At 41.7% G+C, this 22298-nt stretch overlaps 1 protein-coding gene across 1 annotated transcript in view; it reads left to right on the forward strand.

The window, feature by feature from the left end:
• The window catches only part of cacna1ea (calcium channel, voltage-dependent, R type, alpha 1E subunit a), a 90231-nt gene extending 68050 nt beyond the window's left edge, over positions 1-22181 (forward strand). The window contains exons 26-48 of the mRNA XM_086114792.1: positions 386-492; positions 689-700; positions 1439-1535; positions 1752-1912; positions 2860-2997; positions 4138-4339; positions 4834-4998; positions 6048-6170; positions 6252-6332; positions 6560-6745; positions 8320-8411; positions 8901-9075; positions 9155-9282; positions 12415-12511; positions 14315-14420; positions 15155-15262; positions 15349-15449; positions 15715-15821; positions 15918-16080; positions 16325-16453; positions 16793-16940; positions 17230-17399; positions 18335-22181. Of these exons, the coding sequence (XP_085970918.1) occupies positions 386-492; positions 689-700; positions 1439-1535; positions 1752-1912; positions 2860-2997; positions 4138-4339; positions 4834-4998; positions 6048-6170; positions 6252-6332; positions 6560-6745; positions 8320-8411; positions 8901-9075; positions 9155-9282; positions 12415-12511; positions 14315-14420; positions 15155-15262; positions 15349-15449; positions 15715-15821; positions 15918-16080; positions 16325-16453; positions 16793-16940; positions 17230-17399; positions 18335-18838 (3300 nt within the window). The 3' untranslated portion in view covers positions 18839-22181. The remainder of the gene's footprint in view (positions 1-385; positions 493-688; positions 701-1438; positions 1536-1751; positions 1913-2859; positions 2998-4137; positions 4340-4833; positions 4999-6047; positions 6171-6251; positions 6333-6559; positions 6746-8319; positions 8412-8900; positions 9076-9154; positions 9283-12414; positions 12512-14314; positions 14421-15154; positions 15263-15348; positions 15450-15714; positions 15822-15917; positions 16081-16324; positions 16454-16792; positions 16941-17229; positions 17400-18334) is intronic.
• The last annotated feature ends 117 nt before the right edge of the window (positions 22182-22298 follow it).

Genomic DNA, 22298 nt, shown 5'->3' on the forward strand with positions numbered 1-22298 from the left:
TGACTGACAGATATTGCGTCTTAACGGGCATATGAGAAGCTGGATGTCATTCATACACAATAGCGTCAGCCATGCGAACACCCAAATTGAGGTAGCAACTAAAATTTGGCAGCAACACACTAATAATGCACTCCAAGGATGAAAATAAGTGTTCTCACTGTCAATTCTTTTCGCGTCACTCCAGTGGCAGCACAGAAATTCCATGTTGGGGCTCTTGTAAGTCAATGTACCATTGTATAACATTTCCTTGTATGACAATCATTGACACAGAGAATGGTTTACGTAGTTTGATTGACACCGTTGTTTAGATGTCTATTATTGTGCTCATTCGGGGAAGCGTTCCTTAAATTATGGCTCCGAATGTCACATCCTTGTTGGTCCTCAGATGATCGACCAGGGTTTGATCCTCCACGACGGCTCGTACTTCCGAGACCTGTGGAACATACTGGACTTCATCGTGGTCGTTGGAGCTCTGGTGGCCTTCGCCCTCACGTCAGTTGCATGTTTAATTCAGGCTGTGCTGTTCAAACGTATTCATGTCAAAGCTGCTTTTGGGGTTTTCTGCTGTGCATTGCTCTGTGTGGGTGTGGCGCAAGCATAGCTTTTATATTCCACTCTAATCGTTTATGTGCATGACCCTCTCTGTCTTTCCCGTCTCTGGATGGTGACCTTGTGGGACTGCCTGCAGCAATGTGATGGGGTAAGAACTCTTCACGTGAAAATATGTCATATCGGGTTGAAAATGTTGCTAACATGGAGGGGGAAAAAAGTACAGTGGTACCTCTACTTACGAAATTAATTGGTTCTGTAAGAAATTCCGTAACTAGAAAATTTTGTAAGTAGAGACGCGTTTTCCATGTAAATGCCCTAATCCGTTGCAGGCCCCCCAAAATTCAGACATAAATGTTTTATTAAGCACAAAAATGCATCAAAATATTTAACAATCCTTCGAAAAGGTCCAAGGCAAACATCAGCATAATGAGCGATCATCTGACTGGTTAACACTTTTTCTAGGTGATTCACATTTACGTAAAACGATCGGAACGCCTCATGGCCCGAGGGGTGAATGACAAGGACGCTGCATAGACGCATATCTATGTATTTATCTATCTACATACACAGACACATACAGTAGCGGTCCCTCTTAGCCAATGGAATGCCAGGAAGATGCTAGGTCATAGCCAATGGCGGAGCAGCTATAAGTACGGTATGTTGTGTTCATGAAACTCGGAGCTGCGACCAGCAGGCCAGACTGTATATTTACCTTTCGTATCTCGAAATTTCTTTCATAGCAAAAGGCAATATTTTGCTGTTGAGGCGTTTCGTAACTTGGAAATTTTGTCTGAAGAGACATTCGTAAGTAGAGGTACCACTGTATATCAAATGCGATGCTTACCATGCTACTTCATCCTAATGCTCACACTGTCTACTTGCACAGAAACAACAAAGGAAGAGACATTAAAACCATCAAATCGCTGAGAGTCTTACGTGTACTCAGACCCTTGAAGACCATCAAGAGGCTTCCTAAACTCAAGGTCAGAGCTTCTGCTTTTAAGTCGTTTTGTATAGATTACAATGTTAACAGCTAATTTTAATCGAACCAAGAATGTTTATTTTTTTCCAGCACATCAGGTTTTCGAGATATTTTCATGATTTGTTTTGAAGCTTGACCTACAAAATGGATGGACACCTCCCACCTTTGCAGTCATCTCTTTGTGGAAAAACCTGACTTTTTTTTCTCCCGCCCGCAGGCAGTGTTCGACTGTGTGGTGACATCCCTGAAAAACGTCTTCAACATCCTGATTGTGTACAAGCTCTTCATGTTCATTTTTGCTGTCATCGCCGTGCAGCTCTTCAAGGGGAAGTTCTTCTACTGCAACGACAGCTCCAAGGACACAGAGAAGGACTGCCAGTAATAACTCTCACTCGCCTCACTCTCTTACTCTTTTGCATATTTCCAGTGGCTCCGTGTCCTCGTCAAGGCAGCAGTAAGCCAGTAATATGATATCCCGATGAAAATGTACCTGCATGCCAAAATGTCAGTTAAAAAGACCACCATTTTTCCAGATCAATCATTTCAATTATTTATCCGAAAGAAAAAATTGCACATTGCCCCAAGTGCAAATTTAACTGCAGGTATTTTTTTTCTGACTTAATTAATTGAAGATTTATTTCAGCCTTAATACACAAGGAGATTTAGAAATTCCCAAAAATAAAATGAAAATTTTTAAATGAAGGGCAGGGTTTAAAATTAAAGGGCAGAAGCAAAGCCCTCCACAGAATTACATGTGCTGTATACATAAAATAAGCAATTGTATTTATTTATAACTGAATAAAGAACTAAATAATTGGATTTTTGTAAGATTGAGACATATGTTGATAATTCATTTTGAATTAATAAAATTGCTTGCTCACATGATCTAATCGTTAATATTAAAGTAAGAGAAAGCAGTGAAAATCATAAGTCTTGTTCAACTTTAGAGGCATTTGTTCCTCAAGATTGTGGTCAAATTCCAGAAAAAAACTTTATTTGTCTAACAATGGAGAAATTGACAATTTTCAAAATTATGAAAATGAGAAACCAGAAAAACAAAACAAGTATTTGCATGCACAAAAAAAAAGAAAATTTAAAAAATGGACTGCATACAGTACAGAGTGAATTATATACAGTAAATATAAGCATACTGGATATGCATATGCAAACGTGGCTGTGCTATTTAAAAGCAGCTTGTGTCACATCAGCGTGATTTTAAAGCAGTTTTTTTAATCACAGATGACCTCACACGTCTGAGATTTGTCATTGCAAATGCTGGATAGTTTTCTTCCTTGTTAATCTTTGTCTTCTGTCCTCTTGTACAGAGGTTACTATATAGACTACGGGAAGGACAAGAAAGAGGTGAAGAAACGGGACTGGAAAAGACACGAGTTCCACTACGACAACATTGTCTGGGCTCTTTTGACTCTCTTCACCGTGTCCACCGGGGAGGGCTGGCCGCAGTGAGTTTCTCCGTGCGCCGTCTATTAATGAGCAATTTCACCTTCAGACCTTTTGATGAACAAAACATGATTATGGAAGTCATTTAAGAAAGGTTTTGCCATTCATCTAACTGTAAGGTGAGACTATATTTCACTGACAAGGCTTGTAAATTAACCACGTCTATTTAATGGTTTAATTTAAAAATTAAATGCCAGGGGGACATTTGAACAGGAATGACTTTGGCAAGAATATTAGTAACTCGCGGCATTTTGGCAAATTCTACAATATTTAACACGGAGGTATGTTGAAATGCAAGTGACCCGACGGCTTGAGGTTTTTTAATTTATTTATTTTTAGGAGCTACAAGCTGCCGTTTCGCCAATTATTTTGCTCTTATTTGCAAATAATAATTAAACTTAATGCTAACAAACAATGCAAAGCACACTTGACAGCGAATTAATACCATCAGTGTTGCAGTGTTCAGCAACGGATATTTGCAGACACGTGGTGGAGCAGCACATGTAAACAGACAATATAACAATACTCATAGGCATATATACTTCATCCACTATGAAGAACAACAAATATTAGTGCCACTTACAGAGGAGGATGTCGAGATTATACTACTGCCAGATGGCCGAAGCCCTCCCACTAGAAGAAGCAGCACAATGTCCATTGAATTGAAGAAAAGTGTAGGAAAAATTTAATTCTTTACATTCTCTTGTAATCATTACTGTGTTTATAATATTACCGGTAAATGGTGCTATTTTTCGGATTCAAGACACATTGGGTTGGCTTTTGGGGGATTCTGGAAGATATTAATGGCATCCCCATTCCTTTCATTAGGGAAAGATACAACTGTTGGCGGTATGATTACAGTCACAAACAAATTAAACTTGCATCCCAAGGCAGCAGGGGATTATATACACCAACAAGCAAATGAGATCCAATTCAAGGGCTACATCATAAATCCTTTACAAAGATGTTTAGTTTTGATTGCCACTGTGATAATACGGATATTCCATAAGAAGGCGACTATATACAGTACAATAAAGAACTGTAGTGGAAATACAGTGCCCATTTTTCAAGAGCAGAGAAGAAAATGATCAGGTTGCAATTTTAATATTGATGGTAACAAGTGCTGTATGGTGGTCCTGCAGGGTCCTACAGCACTCGGTGGACGTGACTGAGGAGGACAGGGGCCCGAGCCACGGCAACAGGATGGAGATGTCCATCTTCTACGTCATCTACTTTGTGGTCTTTCCTTTCTTCTTTGTCAACATCTTTGTGGCCCTTATCATCATCACCTTCCAGGAGCAGGGAGATAAGATGATGGAAGAGTGCAGCCTGGAGAAGAATGAGGTGAAGGACAGCAGACATATTTTATTTATCCATCACAGGGTGTAAGAAAACAAGGAATTCGGCTCAGCAGCAGACCATAACAGAGTGTGCAGGCAACTGAATGTTATTCCCTTGGATAATATAACAAATTTGAAGTATCGGTAATATTCCTTTACTAATGCACCCATAAATGATGTTTGTTTGTTGTATTTTTTTTTTTTTTATTGAGCTTCAGCTGGAACTGGAGTTTTCGTCAAGGGGGGAGGAATTATGAACAGTTCCAAATAGCAGTCACTGATAGCACAAAACCTTCAGGCTCCTGCAAGAAAGCAAAAAACAATAATAATTAAAAAAAAAAAATGTCAGCAACTGCCAACTTGAACATACTGAGCTTTATTGTGGCGGGTGTGTGCTGACTCCCATTTAACATGATCTATTTTAGGAAAACACTAATGTGCAGAAATCCTTGGTGCTCTATTACCTTTCCACTGTTCTTTCTGTTGTTTGCACTTTAGAGGGCGTGCATCGACTTTGCCATCAGTGCCAAGCCGCTGACCCGTTACATGCCTCAGACCCGGCACACGTTCCAGTACCGTCTGTGGCATTTTGTGGTCTCGCCCTCTTTTGAGTACACCGTTCTGGCCATGATCGCTCTCAACACCATCGTACTCATGATGAAGGTGAAAGATTGCACAGCCAGGCACTCATCGTCCAACGTCTCGATCTTGTTTAACCCTTTCATGCAGCAAAGATGATAACCTGTAACCTGATAACGTGATCAGCTGTCCACTGTCGTAACCGCTGTCCCTGAAAGGGTTAAATTCATAACAAGCGATTGCGGCGTACAAGGAAAACTACGGTAATCTTTGTTACAGTTTGAAGATCTCCTCAGCATTGTGCTCTACATGCTCATTGCAAGTAATTTGTGTTTCAAAAGATGCTTTCAAAACTTTACAATTTATAAACCATGGGACATTTTCTATACTATTGCTAATTTATTATATTTATTCTACAAATATATTGCTAATGCTTTATTTTATATTGCACTTATATCGAACTGTGTACAGTTCTTTTCTGAAACATTTATTTTGTGCAATGAAACGCTTAATTCCCCCCGCCCCCAATTTTGCTGCTGTAGACTGCAAATTTCCTCAGTGTGGGACAAATAAAGGTTATATTATCTTTTCTTATATTAAATCTAAGTACCAGTTGATAAGTCATTTCCTAAACGACAGACAAAATTTAGGCAGGTAATCTTCCTTTTGTGTTTTTTTTTTTTGGGGGGGGGGGGATATGTATGGAGAGAAGTGTACCTCCGGGCAAGTACGTGCATATGCCGTACAGTAAGTACCTCTAGCCTGACCGTGATATTTTCATTGGTTCCTTTTTCAATGTTTTGCCCTTTTTTTCCTCCAGAGCTCTCGCTGCAATTCATTTCCTCAAATTGTCTACTTTTTCTGGACTGCTCAGACAGACCGACGCAGCATGACTCAGCCTGTATTAAATATTGATCCCCAATGTCCAGGGGCTGCTATTTAGCATGACCTCATTAACGGTAGCTGCCGCCCCCAGAGGAATTACTCTTTTTTTTTTATCTCGCGGGCAGATGAGGGGTGAAAAGACTTGGCGGCTATTTCTGCCTCTGGAGGAATCTTCCATCAACCTGTAGCTGTCAGAAGATCATTTTGCTTGTGTTTTAAATGCTGTGTGTGTATGTGTGTGTTTTCAGTATTATTCAGCCCCGCCCGGAGCCCCGACCGCCTACGAAGCTGTCCTGAAGCATCTGAACACAGCCTTCACCGTTCTCTTCTCCATTGAGTGCGTCCTCAAGATAATGGCATTTGGCTTTCTGGTAAGGAGGAACAAACCTCCACGTGACATGTGCGGTGGTTGTCTCAAAATGAATCCAGCCCCGTCTATTGTGTCTCCACAGAATTACTTTCGAGACACGTGGAACATTTTTGACTTCATCACCGTACTCGGCAGCATCACTGAGATAGTAGTAGACTTGCAGGTGAGTGGTGCATTTATATACAGACAGACAGACATACAGACAGTCAGAGAGAAAGCATCATCATAACTCAAAACTGTTTTAATCACACCTCAGAGAGAATCAATGATATTCTTATGTTCTGAAAATGTCTTAACAGGACAATTTTTGTGAGTTCAGTTATTGTCTCAAAATGTGCTTTCCGAAAATCCGTCTCCCATGTGTTTCTGACTGCACGCACCCACCCCCAGTTCGTGGATACGTTCAACATGAGTTTCTTGAAGTTGTTCCGAGCGGCACGTCTGATCAAGCTGCTGAGACAAGGCTACACCATCCGGATCCTTCTGTGGACATTTGTGCAGTCCTTCAAAGCTTTGCCTTACGTTTGCCTGCTCATCGCCATGCTCTTCTTCATCTACGCCATCATTGGAATGCAGGTCGGACGCACTATTAAAACGTCTGGGTTAAATGTAACCCAATTTGGCTCAAATTGCTTACCAAGCGGTTGGGAATGGGTTACCAGGTTATCAGTATAGCCATAGTTTTAAAAAAATCTTTTGTTACCAACGTTCGCAAAGAAGAAGAGGTTGCTCCAGCGAGTCACTCGCATGAAATATCCGGCACAGTTTTTGCACCAGATGCCCTTCCTGACAAAACCCACTGATTTTTATCCAGGCTTGGCACCGGCAGTGGCTTGGAATTGGCATATGGTGAAAAGGGTCTTGCCAAAGGACCCAGTTAGATGTTGCCCTTTGCCCTGACCACAATTTGAACCCTGACATCCAGTCGCCATCAACATTTTCTAAGAACGTGCATTGAATTGACTTACGGTAATCTTCAGTATGTGACACAAAACTGTTCAAAATGGTGACCCGCTCCAGCTTTCCAGCCCAATTTTCAACCGAATCTGCTGGGTCATAATAATTCACCAAACCAACCTGCTCAAAATCCACAGCGACCCAGCAAGTGCGTTAGGAGAACAACCCGTCACTTTTTTAGTGTGTATAAATGTATTGTTAGCAATTGTTGAAGTCCGATGTTTGTGTTTTGTTTTTATGAATGTACTAGTTGGTTTGTTATGTATAGTGGATCCTCCTAAGTCAAACAGACCCCACAAGTGGAAAAAGTTGGAGTTCAACCAAAATGATTGGGGGGAGACAAGCAAAACCAAACAAATATTGGGAGCTCTCACTATCATCATGCATGACATCAAAAGATCTAGTCATCTTCGTGATACCACCAGAAATGAGCGATCATAACCATAAGAACCAAAAAAGGAAGTTATTGCAATACGGAAAAGGGTCGAGCTGATTACAATATGAGCAATATCAATGACTTCAACCACATAAGGTGGTGCCTTGGCATACAAGTGTCTCAAATTATGACTTTTTAGAGTTCTAAACTGTCGCTTGCTTGGTCTTTTTTTCTTTGCTTTGTGACCAGCCAAAATTTGAATTTGAAAGTGACCCTGAGGTATTCCCCTGATTGAATGAAACAAAAAAAATATTGCCATTGCACTTTTGATCATTGATTGAATAAAACAGTGAAACAAGCAAATATACAATGAAAACACTCACAAGGAGCATGGAAGATATTTTCAAACCCGCCAACCTGATTGACGGCAGGCTCCTAACGTCACATCAACACTTGCATTTTGTGTGTGTGTGTGTGTGTGTGTGTTAATTAACATTTTCTTTTATTTTTTATATAGTTATAATTTACAATACAGGGCTGTTTTTTTTTTAATGTAGGGGTTTTTTTTCGGGGGGAGGGTGCTGAATGGAATGACCTGGATGAATGCGAATAATCACAAGTACACTTCCAAAGTTTTCATGATGGCAGCAACTTAACCTTGAACAATTCACCTAATTCACTTTAAATCATTTCCCACGAGACTTTTGAAATCAGGACAACTTGGAATTCAATCGGTGTCCCGGAATTGTGTGACTTTGGAGGTTCTACTTCAATTACCAAATTGTCGCTTGTTAACTTGTCACTTGTTGTGAATCAGGTGTTTGGCAACATTAAGCTGAATGAGGAGACGCACATTAACCGGCACAATAACTTCAAGAGCTTCTCTGGCGCGTTGATGCTGCTCTTCAGGTAAAGGGCATGAAATGCTCCTCTAACAATAATCGATAATATTCATTCTTTATTTGAGGTAGAATATAACACAAATGTATGTCTTCAAAGTTTTATGCATTTAATTAAACTGTTATTTTTATGAAATATTCAAGGAAGGTTTGTATGAGGTTTTTTAAACACCCTTGGTATGAAACACCATTCGGATTCTGAATGCGACACAATCTGGGAAGGAGTCCAAGATCCAAAATGACATTTTACACTGTGCTTGGCCCAGCGGTTCACATTCACTGCTCCACTATAGCACTTCAAGTGTTGTTGGGATGATGTTGCTAGGCGACCATGGTAAGGCTATGCTCCTCAAAGTACCCCAGGGGCCACTTGTTGTCAGAAGCTGATGGATGCTGCAGTGAAGCACTTCACTCCTTAAGTGTTGTGTGTGATACTGAGGGAAGAAAGAGGTGGAATAAATGTTTGTTTAAAAAAAATAATAATAATTTGTTTTTGCAGGAGTGCCACGGGGGAGTCATGGCAGGAAATCATGTTGTCCTGTCTGGGTGGGCAGCGGTGTGAGGCGGACCCCTCCAATCCCTTACCTGTACTTAACACCGGGCAGGAGGGAGGCTGCGGCTCAGATTTTGCTTACTTCTACTTTGTGTCCTTTATCTTCTTTAGCTCCTTCCTGGTGAGAATACAAAACAAACACTCATTTCCTTTCAGTACCCTGACATGTGAAAAAAATATTTCACCATCTTTCTGTCCAGATGCTGAACTTGTTTGTGGCTGTGATCATGGATAATTTTGAGTACTTGACTCGAGACTCCTCCATCCTGGGCCCCCATCACTTGGACGAGTTTGTCCGAATTTGGGGGGAGTACGATCGGGCTGCCTGGTCAGTCTTTGTTCAACCATTTCATGTTATTGTGTATTATATTATCCCATTTGCAGTCGAGTATGGCAATAAAACAGTACTTTACTAAGATGTGATGACATGAAGGAACATTTCGGGAATGGAGACCCTGCCAGGTTACTTCATTAGATACTGAGATCAACAATTGACTGTGAACACCTGCATATTTGTGGTTCGGCATTCATACATCCGCCTATTTGTAGAATTTTGGAGGCAACCTGTTCTCCTTTAGTCACTGCAATTTACTGTTCTGCTTTCAGGCCAAAGTCATGTTTAATAGACAAATTGCTTTGGCACGATCTGTTGGCATCTACTGTATGCCACTACATATAACTATGTTGACTTGAAGGGAGGGGCTTCATTTAGTCATGCCAGAGCCTTGTCTCATAGAAAAAGTGTTTTGCTGCCATTTTGTGGCATCCATAGACAGTTCCAAACCTTTTTGGATGGGCATCAATTACTCTTAAATTTTCGATATTTGTGGCAGGGCTTCCAATCCAGCGTGAATAGCGGGGATCACTGTAATCACATCAAGTACAAGTGTGACATCAAATTTGTTTGATACAATAATGGACACAAATGACCGAGCAAGCGATTTTCTCCGACCACCGGATATGCTTATCTATTTTAAAATGTCTTCAACCAATTATTTGTGAGTAATTACAAACAACTGCAACTGAAATCGAATGAGAGGGAGGAGGGCACACATGGAATTGCTCTGGCTAAATTAGAACTGCCCCAAAGACCCATGGGGGTAAAAATAACAAAGTCAGCCACACCCATTGGGGAGTTTGAATGGCAAACTTGGGGCTGACTGTGATGGCACAAACAAATCAGACGTGATTCATACACATTCATTCCAAAGTTGCACTACTACTCTGTCTTGAATATACAACAACAATAACAAAAACACACACACACAAAAATGGCGTGGGTGCAGAGAATTCTCCGCCACTGCAAACTAATACTGTACCATAATTTCAATGAATTCCTCCATGCTCTCGCCATTGAATGTTACAATCTTTGTCGATTTCGGTATTATTAGTTGACTGCTGTGTACCTAATGAAGTGTCCAGTGAGGGTTTAAAATGTGTTGCAACTCTTGAAAGCAACCTCCAATAAGGCCTCTGTCTGTCACCCACGTGGCCTGTGAAGCCGCACTGACCCAAAACTAAAGACTCTTATGTTCTTTCCAGTGGTAGGATCCACTATAAGGAGATGTACAAAGTTGTGCACTCTATCTCACCTCCATTGGGATTTGGGAAGAACTGCCCCCACAGGGTGGCATGCAAGGTTTGCTCTCCCCAAAACAAACGAACAAAAACCTACTCGGCCTCCGCCGTTCGGGGCCCTCGCTGACTTCTTCCTTTTCCCTGTTCTTCTTTCGTCGTCACTGACTGTCACCACCTTGCTTGACTCTTTTAGGAGTGTGCTTTTCCGGTGCGATGGTCAAAGAATGATGACAGTCCAGTGTCAGGGTACTAAGGGACGGCACTCCCCGTGCCCACATAAACTTATGTGGACACATCACTGTGTGAATGCAGAGAGATGAGCAGCTACACTCGAGCAGTACATGCAGGTGCAGCTCCCTAAATTTGAATATCAGCGAATGTTTCATTTCATTTGTTCAATTCCGAGTGATATAATGCACGATTACATTTTTAATCAGTTTGATGCTTGCAGCCAACGAGAACCAACAATTCATCGGCTCAAGAAATTATAAACCATCCTAATCCTTTTTTGTATTGAAATGAAGTAGGAATTAGTCTTCTTAAAAGTGTTGTGCTGAAACAATTTTTTTTTTTTTTTTTTTTTTTTTGCTAAACTCCTAAATAACTGATACTGTTGTCCTGGTATACTTAGGATACAATATTCAAATTTATTTATAGGCACCTCTATCATATGTGTTTCTGGTTATTGTTATTCCTCTCACCCAATAGCAGGATCTTTATTAAATTGATTTAAACTCAGGCAGAGGAAACTCCTATGTCTATAACCATGCCCAGCAGAAGTCTAGCTTTACGTGGTCTAACTGCTAGCATGGGTGGAGTTTTCTTTTGATATTTTCGTAGAAACACGTTTCGTAGAAACACGTTTGGTTTGCCTCGTTGTGGGCGTGAACACAGTAGTCTACTTTCAACCACCAAATTGACAGCTATGCCCAGTGGCGTGTAAAAGAAAGCGCCCTCTGGGCGCTGGAACGCCTAGCATGGCGTAGTTCAGTCTCTCAAATCCCCAAACGCAGTAAACGAGACTTGCCCTCGCATGAAAATGAAGCTGTACCAGTTAATATACCCGAATGTGCCATCAACAACAATACAGTGAGCCCTTTAACCCTTTCGTGCACCCTGTTACCTGATCACATGATAAGCTGTCCACTGTAGTAACCGCTGTCCCTGAAAGGGTTCATGCTAACTATACCAAAGGTGGTAAAATAATTTCCAAACTGTGGACCTCTGTCTATCAAATGATGGAGAACACATTGACAACACTGACAGTGAGGAAAGCAAAAAAAAAAAAAAAAAAGGCAATAAATTAATTGTGCTATTTCTCTTCAAAAAAGTATACAAAAAAATAGTTTTTGGGAGTTGAACAATTAAACGGCATTGCAACTCATTTCAAAAGGGGAATATGATTTGAAATGCATGCATGGGCATGGATTTAACTCAAGAGTCAAGGTCTAATAAATGCCCCGGCATCAAAAGCATCTCTCAGCATTCACATGAGATTTCTAATACTGGAAGCTTAATTGAAATGCGAAGCCTGTTGCGGGAAGCCTGACTCTTTCTACCTTGTAGATCTGGTTTGAAGATCTCACATACTCACATGCAGCGTGTAAGTATGTCATTTGCACCAGATCCAGGCTGTCATTCCTTTGTTCATTCTTTCTGAAGTATTTCCCCTTCCCTCGGAAATTTCTATGCCCTCATATTAGCATAGAAATAATGCAACCTACTTTACTCTGTCCTGGTAAGTGATGCACTGGAATAATCCTCTTTTGTTTCTCCGCCATTCTGTTATTTCCCCTTCACTTCCATGTTTGTGATATTTTTTTTTCCATTTCCTCTCCCTCCGTTACTTCCTCCTATCTCCATGACTACCTGGCACCCGCAGTGGTCGCATCCATTACACTGACATGTATGAGATGTTGACCAACATGTCGCCACCCCTTGGCCTTGGCAAGAAATGCCCATCCAAGGTGGCTTATAAGGTAGACCTTAAAGAGGCTGCTCATGTGTGTATCTGAGGGGAAGCGCTTTTCAAGTTTTCCATTTTATTTGCTTAGAAAGCATTTTCCGTTGACTGTATGACGCTGTATTGTTCATTTGCAGCAGTAATGTCTCTTCGCTGGCGGATGAAATGCTTGGTTTCCATTGCTTTATGACAGACAACTACAGCGAGGTGCACACATTCCGATTTTTCACAATGTTTGCTTTTTTTTTTTTTTTACTGTGCGAGACCCTGCATATGTTGTGGAAACAAATTAGAAAGTATGTTCTTTTACTTGTGTTCTACCAACAGCACACCACACACATCACCAATCCCCAAATCCAAAAAGTTTGTTGTAATACAGAAACTGACCAGTGGGCAGCAGCATGGTGCCATCCAGACCGACAGAAAATACATAAAAGAAGAAAAAGTAGTAATGGGAGTAATAATAGCACTACTACTAGTAGTAGTAGTATTAAGAAATAGAAGAGTCATTGCTAAATGTTAGCTTATTTTCAGGGGAGTCCAAACTCCAGCCTGGTGGTCATATCCGGCCCACTGCATACTTTCGGCTGCTAAAAACAAAGTTTGAACACTCAAAAGGTTATGAGAAAAAGTTAGTGTTCAAAGAGAGCACACTTTTTTTTTAAATTTAAAATACAAACTAAATACAAAATAAATTTGGCAACAGGGCGTCAAGTCACTTCCTAATAGGCCTTTGGTTCGTTTCACATCACGGTGTCTGTGGCTCAATCAAATATGTTTAGAGTATTTGCAACCTCCTCGCTCTTCTGTTTACATGTTAGCATCTCCCACCATTAAGGAGTCGAGGAGAACAACGGAGAAGGGAGAAAGATTTGATCCCTGGTGTACTCATTTTTTGGAGACATACAGTATATGCACATTTAGGAGAAATTAGACTATCGGGATGTGTGTACCACATTGTTTATTTGCTGTTAGTGGCTATTTCAAGAAAGTTCTTTTCTAAGGCAGTTGTTAAAAATCCCCATGCTCGATCTTGTCATCGTCATACTTCTTTTTCTTCCATATCGTTTGCGCATGTGCCTTCTGCCACAGCCCAGCATCGTATCTGTGTGCGTGTGTACGTCTTGTGTCATAATATTCTGTTGGGATTGGCACAGTCAGAGAGGTATTGAATTTAACAATGTTGCTTCTTACTGTGGGAGTGCATCGCATCCCACTGAAAACTGGTTCGAATTTTGCCCTGACCCATGTCACTAATCCAAATCGGCGCAACACCTCTCAATATCATGGAGTGCACAGTAACCACCATAATTAACTTGTTAAATTCATGCCTCTGACGGTGTCAGTCAGAATTTAGTATTGTTGTCCTTGTCAAGGTTTTGATATTATTGATCAAATTATTTGAAAGTGTAGCGAGTATTGTGGCTGGTGAATTCACTCGTATTCAATGCGTTTGAAACTCTGGAATGATGGCTGTGGTGACTTTAATAAACTGTACATTCATCATATATACATACCATTATATATACATATATGACATGTTTGCATTATATATTTCAAGAAAACCATGATAATATTCTCATTTTTCACTTTGCAATTGTAATTTCACATCCTACGAGTGGATTAGAAGATTTAACTTCTTCCTTTGTCACCACAGCACTTCTGGACTTTTTTTTCCAAAGTTAATTCATTCTTTTTTCTTTTTTTTTTTTTACTTATCCTGTTCAGGGTCATGGGCTTTTAAAAACAAATCCATTTAATTTTCATTTTGTGATTTAGCTTTGCTGATTATGATGCTGTATGTCTCTACAACCCCCAGAGACTCGTCCTGATGAACATGCCAGTGGACGAGGACATGTCCGTCCACTTCACATCCACCCTCATGGCCCTCATCCGTACCGCCCTGGAAGTCAAGCTAGCTGGAGGTCAGGAGAAAAGTCAAAACGTTCACAATTCATCAGTTGAAATTCATGGTAGCTTGTGAATGTCTTTTCCAGAGTGATACTTTCATCCGAAACATTTTTATTGACATGGACATGAACAAAAAGTTCCGATTACTTTTTTTTTTTTTCAGTTCCTGTTGACCCCTCCACACCCACATCCATCTGCTTAGTTTACTGCATATCCAGATTACAATGTCGTCTTCGAAATGTTCCAACAAGACATAACATTGTCAGGAGCCCAGGGGTTATTTGTGCCCAGCCACTTGTTCCTAGAAAATTACTCAACTACAAGGACAACTTATGTACAAGTGCATCTTAAATGTTTTATGAAACAGTGTTCCCCTGTTATACTTGGGCGATAGGGACCAACCCCCCCCCCCACCGCCTACTCCCAAAAATATATGTTTAAAAACTGTTACAGATGCTATGAGATGGCAGCAAAGCGCTACATGAAGCCCCTCATCTCACTTCAACATAGTTCCTTAGCAACGAGATGCCAAAAGATTGCAGCAAGGGACCACATGAAGCGCTTTCACTCACTTCCACATAGTTCCTTCAAAATTAGGTTCGACAGTATTCAAATTGATTGCATTGTATTCATATTTTGCAACGGAATTGCTGCTCTATTAAATATAGAGCGCATATTAAAACAAAGGAAGACAGCGCCATCTGGCGGAGCACTACTAATGCTGAGTCATCACCGCTCGTATGTACAGGAGGAGAGGATCGAAATCAGATGGACTTGGACCTTCAGAAGGAAATCAGTGTCATCTGGCCTCACCTCTCTCAGAAAATGCTGGACCTTCTGGTTCCTATTAACAAAGGTGATGTTTGAATTAAATTAATCTGGTGTGCTAGCAGTTAGTTAGTTAGCCTATTAAAAGTAGCTCACACGTTTTCATTTCCTCAGCTAGTGACATGACCATAGGAAAGATCTACGCGGCCATGATGATCATGGACTACTACAAGCAGAGCAAGGCCAAGAAGCTCCGACAGCAACTGGAGGAACAAGTACATTTTGTTTTAGATACGCAAAAGTAATTTTTCACATTTTGTTGGGGGGGGGGTTCCCAATATTATAGTTGGAGTTCATGGCGACAACATGCAGCTTTTGCATTCTTTGGACAAGCTGAATATTAGGGCAACACGATTATGGCCGAATCACAGTTATCAGTCACCGTTATCCATCATGTTAGGGAAAACATGATTTTATATCAATACGTCAGCTGAAGTTGGACTGAATCCATCTTTCAATTTCCTGCTCTCCTCCACGCAGAAACACGCTCCCATGTTCCAGCGGATGGATGCTTCCTCCTTGCCCCAGGAGATCATATGCAATGCCAAATCACTCTCCTTCCTTAGCCACAGTGCAGGATCAGCTCTGTAAATATGCGTCTTTCAATTATTCACTTGCACAATTATGATCCTCACAAACCCTCAATCTCCTCTTTTGCCCGTATTCTGTATTTGTCCCTGCAGCACCAAAGGGGGCTTTGTGGCCCTCAGCCCTATCTCCCCGCAAGATATGTTCCTGCAACCACGATCTCGTTCCGGAGAGGAAGAGGAGAATGATGATTACTACCCACCTTACCACCGTTATTACTTCCCTTATCACCACCACCACCACCATTTAGACACACTGGTAACGACTTTTTCTTAAAGAAATCAATATTTTAGCTGCACAACTCCAATTGATTCTTCTGACTCTTTCCATTATTTTTATTTATATTTTTTTACTAATAGTTGAGCCATGACAGCTAGAATGACCATATACCTGTATATTTAAGACAGGTCCAGGATGGTAGATCGAACCGTCCATGGTCTGCACCCAATTAGAATGGCTAACACGGTTTATGTGCCTTTATGTGTCGTCTCCATTTGTTTAGGTGCCCGATGTCGTCGAGTATAACCAAGTCACACAACAATCAAGGCAAGAGCCAATAGTCTTCAGGTCACCTCAGCGCGTGTCATCCATCAGAGCGTCCTCCATGCCCAGACTGGCTGTGGAGCCACAGGTAGGAAAGACAAGATTCATACAAAGTGTTAGTGTTCCCCGATATATTGCGTTCACACCCCTGTTACATCACCGATTTTTGGGGCGGAACCTGTCGATCTGTTTGACGTGGAAATCCCCGCTAGATTGCCAATATCGTTTTTGAAATGAAGTTTTATAGTTTACTTATTGCGATGCCCTGGCATGTTGGAAACTAAATCTATATTCTCCACTCTTAAAACTGTCGGGTCAAAAGTAACACGAATTGGTCAAAATAGCCAACTCCGAGCTGGATCCAAAAGCGCCTCAGCCATGATGACGATTTTTTTTTTTCCATGCAACTGCCTCTATGCCATTGCAGCCTGGAATGTCAGCTGACAGAAAGCTGATGAAGCGCTCCTTTTCCACCATCGGAGACCAGTGTGTGAATCGCCTGTGGCAAGAGCAACATTCCCTGGAGAGAGTCAGCCCCGACAACACGTTCAGACTTCGACAGAAGAGCTACAGAGGTCACATTTTGTTTTTAGACCTACTCAAATTAGATATTTAGAAGTTTATGTCTGGGTGCCTCCAGCATGTTGGGTGAATTGAATATTCTTTACAGGGTAGGTGTAAATGGGAGTGCTGCATGGTTGTTTGTTTATATGTTGCCAACCAGTTCAGGGTGTACCTCGTTTCTTCACCAAAGTCAGCTGGGATAGGACTACAAGCACACTTGTTTATCTAATAAGTGAAAAAATAAAGATACTTTTTTTTTTTTTTGGACGTGTGAACGTCACAATGTGACTCCACTCACAGGCTCAATCAATCAAAGTAGTCATGAGAGGGGGCGGTCTAAAGAACGGCGCCACCTACTGTCTCCAGACGTGTCCCGCTGTAACTCTGAAGAGCGAAGCCGAGACCCGTCGTGCGAGAGGAGACGCTCCCTCTCGCCCAAAGAAGGATGCCCGCAGTCCTTGCAGAGACAGGTGAGACTGTGACAGGATTCCCTTCGGGGTTCAAACCGGGGTAAGCTTTGAAGGTATGAACGTTATGAAATTATGGATTAGGATTTCATGTTAGTTAGGTTTAGGTTTTCAATATGGAGTTTGAGTTATAAACAAAAGAGTTAGGCATCCTATTAGCGTTTGAAGACCAGGTTTGGGTTTCAAATTTGTGTTTCGTGTCAAGTTTCAAATTTCGAATTAGGGTTTGAAGCCAGAGATGGGAATTCAAATTAGGCTTTCAAGCGATGGTATAGGTGGCAGACTGGGCAAGTCTTTCAAATCAGCATTTTATGGCATGGTTTCGGTCTCGCAGTCGGGATTCACGATATGGTTTCAAATTAGGGCTGCAAGTATGGGTTCCAAGACAAGGTTCAGGTTTCAGGCCAGAGTTAGGCTTTCAAATCGGGCATTAGAATTTGAAATGTTTTTTTTTGTTTTTTTTTTAAATCAGAGATGCAAGTAAAATTTTCTAAATATTTTGGGGCTGATTTTGAATCTATCCATCCATTTTCCGAACCACCTGATCCTCACTAGGGTCGCGGGAGCCTATCCCAGCTGTCTTCGAGCAGTAGGCGGGGGACACCCTGAATCGGTTGCCAGCCAATCGCAGGGCACACAGAGACGAACAACCATCCACGCTCACATTCACACCTAGGGACAATTTAGAGCGTTCAATCAGCCTGCCACGCATGTTTTTTTGGAATGTGGGAGGAAACCGGAGTACCCGGAGAAAACCCACGCAGGCCCGGGGAGAACATGCAAACTCCACACAGGGAGGCCGGAGCTGGAATTGAACCCGGTACCTCTGCACTGTGAAGTCGACGTGCTAACCACTGGACTACCGGGCCGCCTGATTTTGAATCAGGTTTTCATAATAATAATAACCATATCGAAAATGAACATGTTTTTGTGTTCAGGTCAACACAACAGGCGGCCCCGCCCATTCGGCCTCCGAGTCCAGCACCCCTCGTAATCGGCGCCAACTCCCGCAGACACCCTCCCGCCCTCGTCCTCACATCTCGTACTCCCCCCTAGTGTGCCGAGACCACCCCCCCAGCGCACCACCGGCCTCCTCCGCGGGACGCGCCCCGCATTCAGACGGCCCGGCCCCCTCCAAGCAGGCCAAGTCCTCCTCATGTCAGACGTCCGGCCCGAGCCATCCGTCTCCCCACCGTTACATCTCAGAGCCCTACCTGCCATTTCACGAGGACCCCAGGGGAGGCCAAGCCGGCGAGAGGCAAGAACACCTGACTTTTGAGACCGCCGTGGCGACCAGCTTGGGACGTGCCAACGCCATCAGCTCAGCCCCTCAACTCAGACACTCCTGGCAGGTCCCCAATGGACATTTCCAAAAGAACTTGGCACAAGCTAGCCAAGACGACGAGCTGCTGAGTGACACAGACGATGATGACCGCTGCTAAAATAAGCAGGAAGTCCATGTACAGGAGGAGCGGATCTCGTAGTAACGCCGCCACTTGCCTCGAACCGCTTCATGACATCTTCTCTCATCACTAACCACCACTGCCGTATCAGCATTGTTTGCTGTCTCTGCTCTCTGTGTGTTCTTGCTGTGCCTAGAGCAGGTGGGTCCAATTTCGTTCAATCACTGGGCTGGTTTTAATGGTGAAATCTAAAGGCAGGCCATACATTCAGTACCTGGGCCTTCAGTATAGAGGGGAACCTCGATTTAACGGACCTTCAAACCAACAGATCCCGGATTCAACAAACAGAAAATAGTGGCCAGTCCATTCAACACATCCCGCCTTTGTACAGCACCTTTCAAATCTGTTCCAGAATTGGCCGCAATTCTCAGCAATGCCAGTAAACAGCGCTGTGGCGCCATCGACAGACAGAGACTGGTCACATGCTACTCTCTCGTCATCGATAAATAGACTTTATAGTAGACGAGAGCAAGCTAAAAAAAACAAGTGGATAGTAATCCATGTAAGAGGCCAAATTTCTATGACTGGATCACCAATTCTGTTCATCCACTGTTAAGGTAATTTCGGGAAGGTCCCGGTTGAAGTAGCACTCCACTTTAGTCCCCCACCCCCCAATGGACCAGTTTCACATAAAGCGACGTTTGGATGGAAGAACACCAAAATTGATTAAAAAAAAAAAAGATTGAAAATACAATTCACCATGACACTGAATGCAGTTGTAATCGTCAACTAGCTGCTCCCATGTTGGGGTAATGAAACAACAAAGACACCTGAAGTATTTCAGTAGTCAGGAACTATTGAATTTAAAAAAAAAATCATTTTGTTTGCAATCATTGCAGAAAATCCCGGTTGACAATTATTTGTTGATGGAAATATAAGCAAGCTAATGAAGGCTTCATTGCCTCATTTGTATGCCTGTCATCACATATTACACACAGATGTCTGAGATCACCTGTTGCGATAAATCGTTATTTTGTGCTCAATTTTCTGTGACTGTATCATGTGACGGAGATGAATGAAGTGTGCAGAGGCACAGGTGGATCCACCAGATTTTCAAAATGAAACTTCTTTCAGTTGACCAATTAAAAAAACTCTCTGAAGGTACCAAGTCGGTACTTTCAGAGAGTTGGCGACTGCTGCTTTGGAATGAGGTTGCAGTGAAGCATCTGCTCGAGTTCATTCCGGACCAATTTTGCCAGAATGAAACTGATGGTGGCCCGGCGGGATTGTGAGTAGCACTTCTGCCTCACAGTACTGTATTGAGGTCCGAAATCAAATCTCTCTTCTAGCCTTCCTTGTAGCATTTGCATCTTCTTCCTCGAAACCAATCATTTTACATTCATTGAAGACTCAAAACTGCCTGTAGGTGTGAGTGTGCATGGTTGTTCGTCTATCAGTGCCCTACAAGTGTCTGACGACCAATCATGGGTGTACACTGCAAGTCGCTCAATGTCCACTGGGATAGGCTCCAGCTCACCCGTGACCCTAATGAGGACAAGCGCTGTGAAAAAAATGTGTGCATGGATGATGACAAATGCCTTCTTGACCCAAACAAGCTCTATGTTCTTGCATTCTCGAGCCAGCAATGAATCAAGGATTAGTACAGCAAAATGAAGTTGTAGCGAGTGAAGGTGTGTGTATGTTTCTCGATGTCATTGTTAAAAAATCTGATGTATTTAACCATATCAACCCGTAAAGCCGTCTTATTTTTGTACATAGAGTCCAGCACGTGTTCTTCCTTATCAAGGATGTGTGCCATTAAGAGATTAAGAGCACGTTTTACATCTGTTGCAAAACCATTTGAGAGGAATCCAACCTGGTCATTGTATTTTGTCATTGCCGTGTCCATGGTGGGGATTGTATCACTGGATTCATGCTGGGGGGTTTTTTGTTTGTTTGTTTTTTGTTTTTGAGGTTCGTACCATTTCCTACCACATTCCAACACTGTTTAAAAGCGGTGTATTTGTTCTCATGATCTATAGTGGTCACTATAACTTGAACTAGTAGCCAAAATGTGAACAGGAGACTTTGTCAGAAGGAGAATCCACAAGCTGCCTGGAGTTCCTAAACTGAAAAGAAATGGTCATGTTTGTGTGGCACACATGTTCGTGTCCATCTTCAGCCAGCAGAGCAAACAGCTGACTACTTAACCTTGGACCATGTCCACACTGACAGCGGGTATTCTTTGGATAATATATATTGGTGTGTTTATTTTAGCCTATTGTCCACACACAATAGGCTAATTGTTGTTTATCTAACAATGGACTTTTGTTCCTGGACTTTCCAGAACTAATTGTGTACACAACCTGTCAATTTTCTTTGAAGATTGTATTCAATTTTTTTCATCCTATTTATTATTTATTATTATTATTTTTTTGGTGTATGTGTCCCTTCTACCGGCTTGTGTGGTGATTTTTTCTTTTTATAGTCCACCATTTGTTAACTGTGCATGACGTTTTTGTCCATAGGTGATCATTTTCTGCTTTTTAGAATACTGTACACTATCATTGGCTAAGATTGCCTTGCATTTTTGGAAGATATGGCGCCACCTGTTGCTGTGGCATGCTCATGACAGCCTGCGAATGCATAACAGTTCATAAGGACAGCGTTTTGTTTTTTTTGGTTTGTTTGTTTTTGTTACTTGATTTGCTGTCGTTTCTGTGCCTTTTCTGCAAATGACTGTCTTCAGCCTTCTAATTGGCCCAAATGGCCTTCTAGTTTGGGGTTAATGTGCTAGCTGCTGCTTTTGGCATGCTCTTGACAGCCCTAGAATGCATTTTTCCGCTTGCCAATTAGTTTTGCTTAACTCATTCACTCCCAAAGACGTTTTTAAACGTCTTTTCAGACTTGGTCCAGAATTGGTTGGTACTGAATGAGTTAACTGGCCATCATGGTTTTTTTTAAAAAAATGTTTTTGTCTTTTTCTGAAATGACTTTATTTAATGTTCCAATTGTCCAAAATTGTCTTTTACATCAGGCTGATAGTAGCTAATAGCTAATATCTTGAACTTTGTGTTTAGTCTCATTTCTTTTATTTTGTATCTTTTGTGGATAAAAAAAGATGGAAAAAATACCCGCCTATGTGTGCACATAGCCTTAATGTCAGTGTATATACATAACAGCCTCATATGTGCCTGAGAACATTCGCCCGAAACAGTTGCCTCTCGAGCCAGAATTTCCTGGACGAGAGTTTTCGTCTTGAATATGTTGTATAAAACGTACAAAATATCTACTTGTTCATATTTGCATTCAGTCACAATGCTCGTCTTACTTTGACTAAAGTGTGTTTACGTGATCATTAAAGAAAGATCACTTGTCTTTTTCTCATGGTGACATTATTGACTCCATTGTTAAAATCAAATATTTTCAACTCGGTATCAATGTATCCCACCGGACAGCCTGAAATGGTTTTTACACTTTTGATTGTGCCCAAAAAGTA

Source organism: Hippocampus guttulatus, chromosome 7, assembly GCF_054856545.1.
Source record: "Hippocampus guttulatus isolate MCC_2025c chromosome 7, RoL_Hgut_1.0, whole genome shotgun sequence".
Classification (NCBI taxonomy): Eukaryota; Metazoa; Chordata; class Actinopteri; order Syngnathiformes; family Syngnathidae; genus Hippocampus; species Hippocampus guttulatus.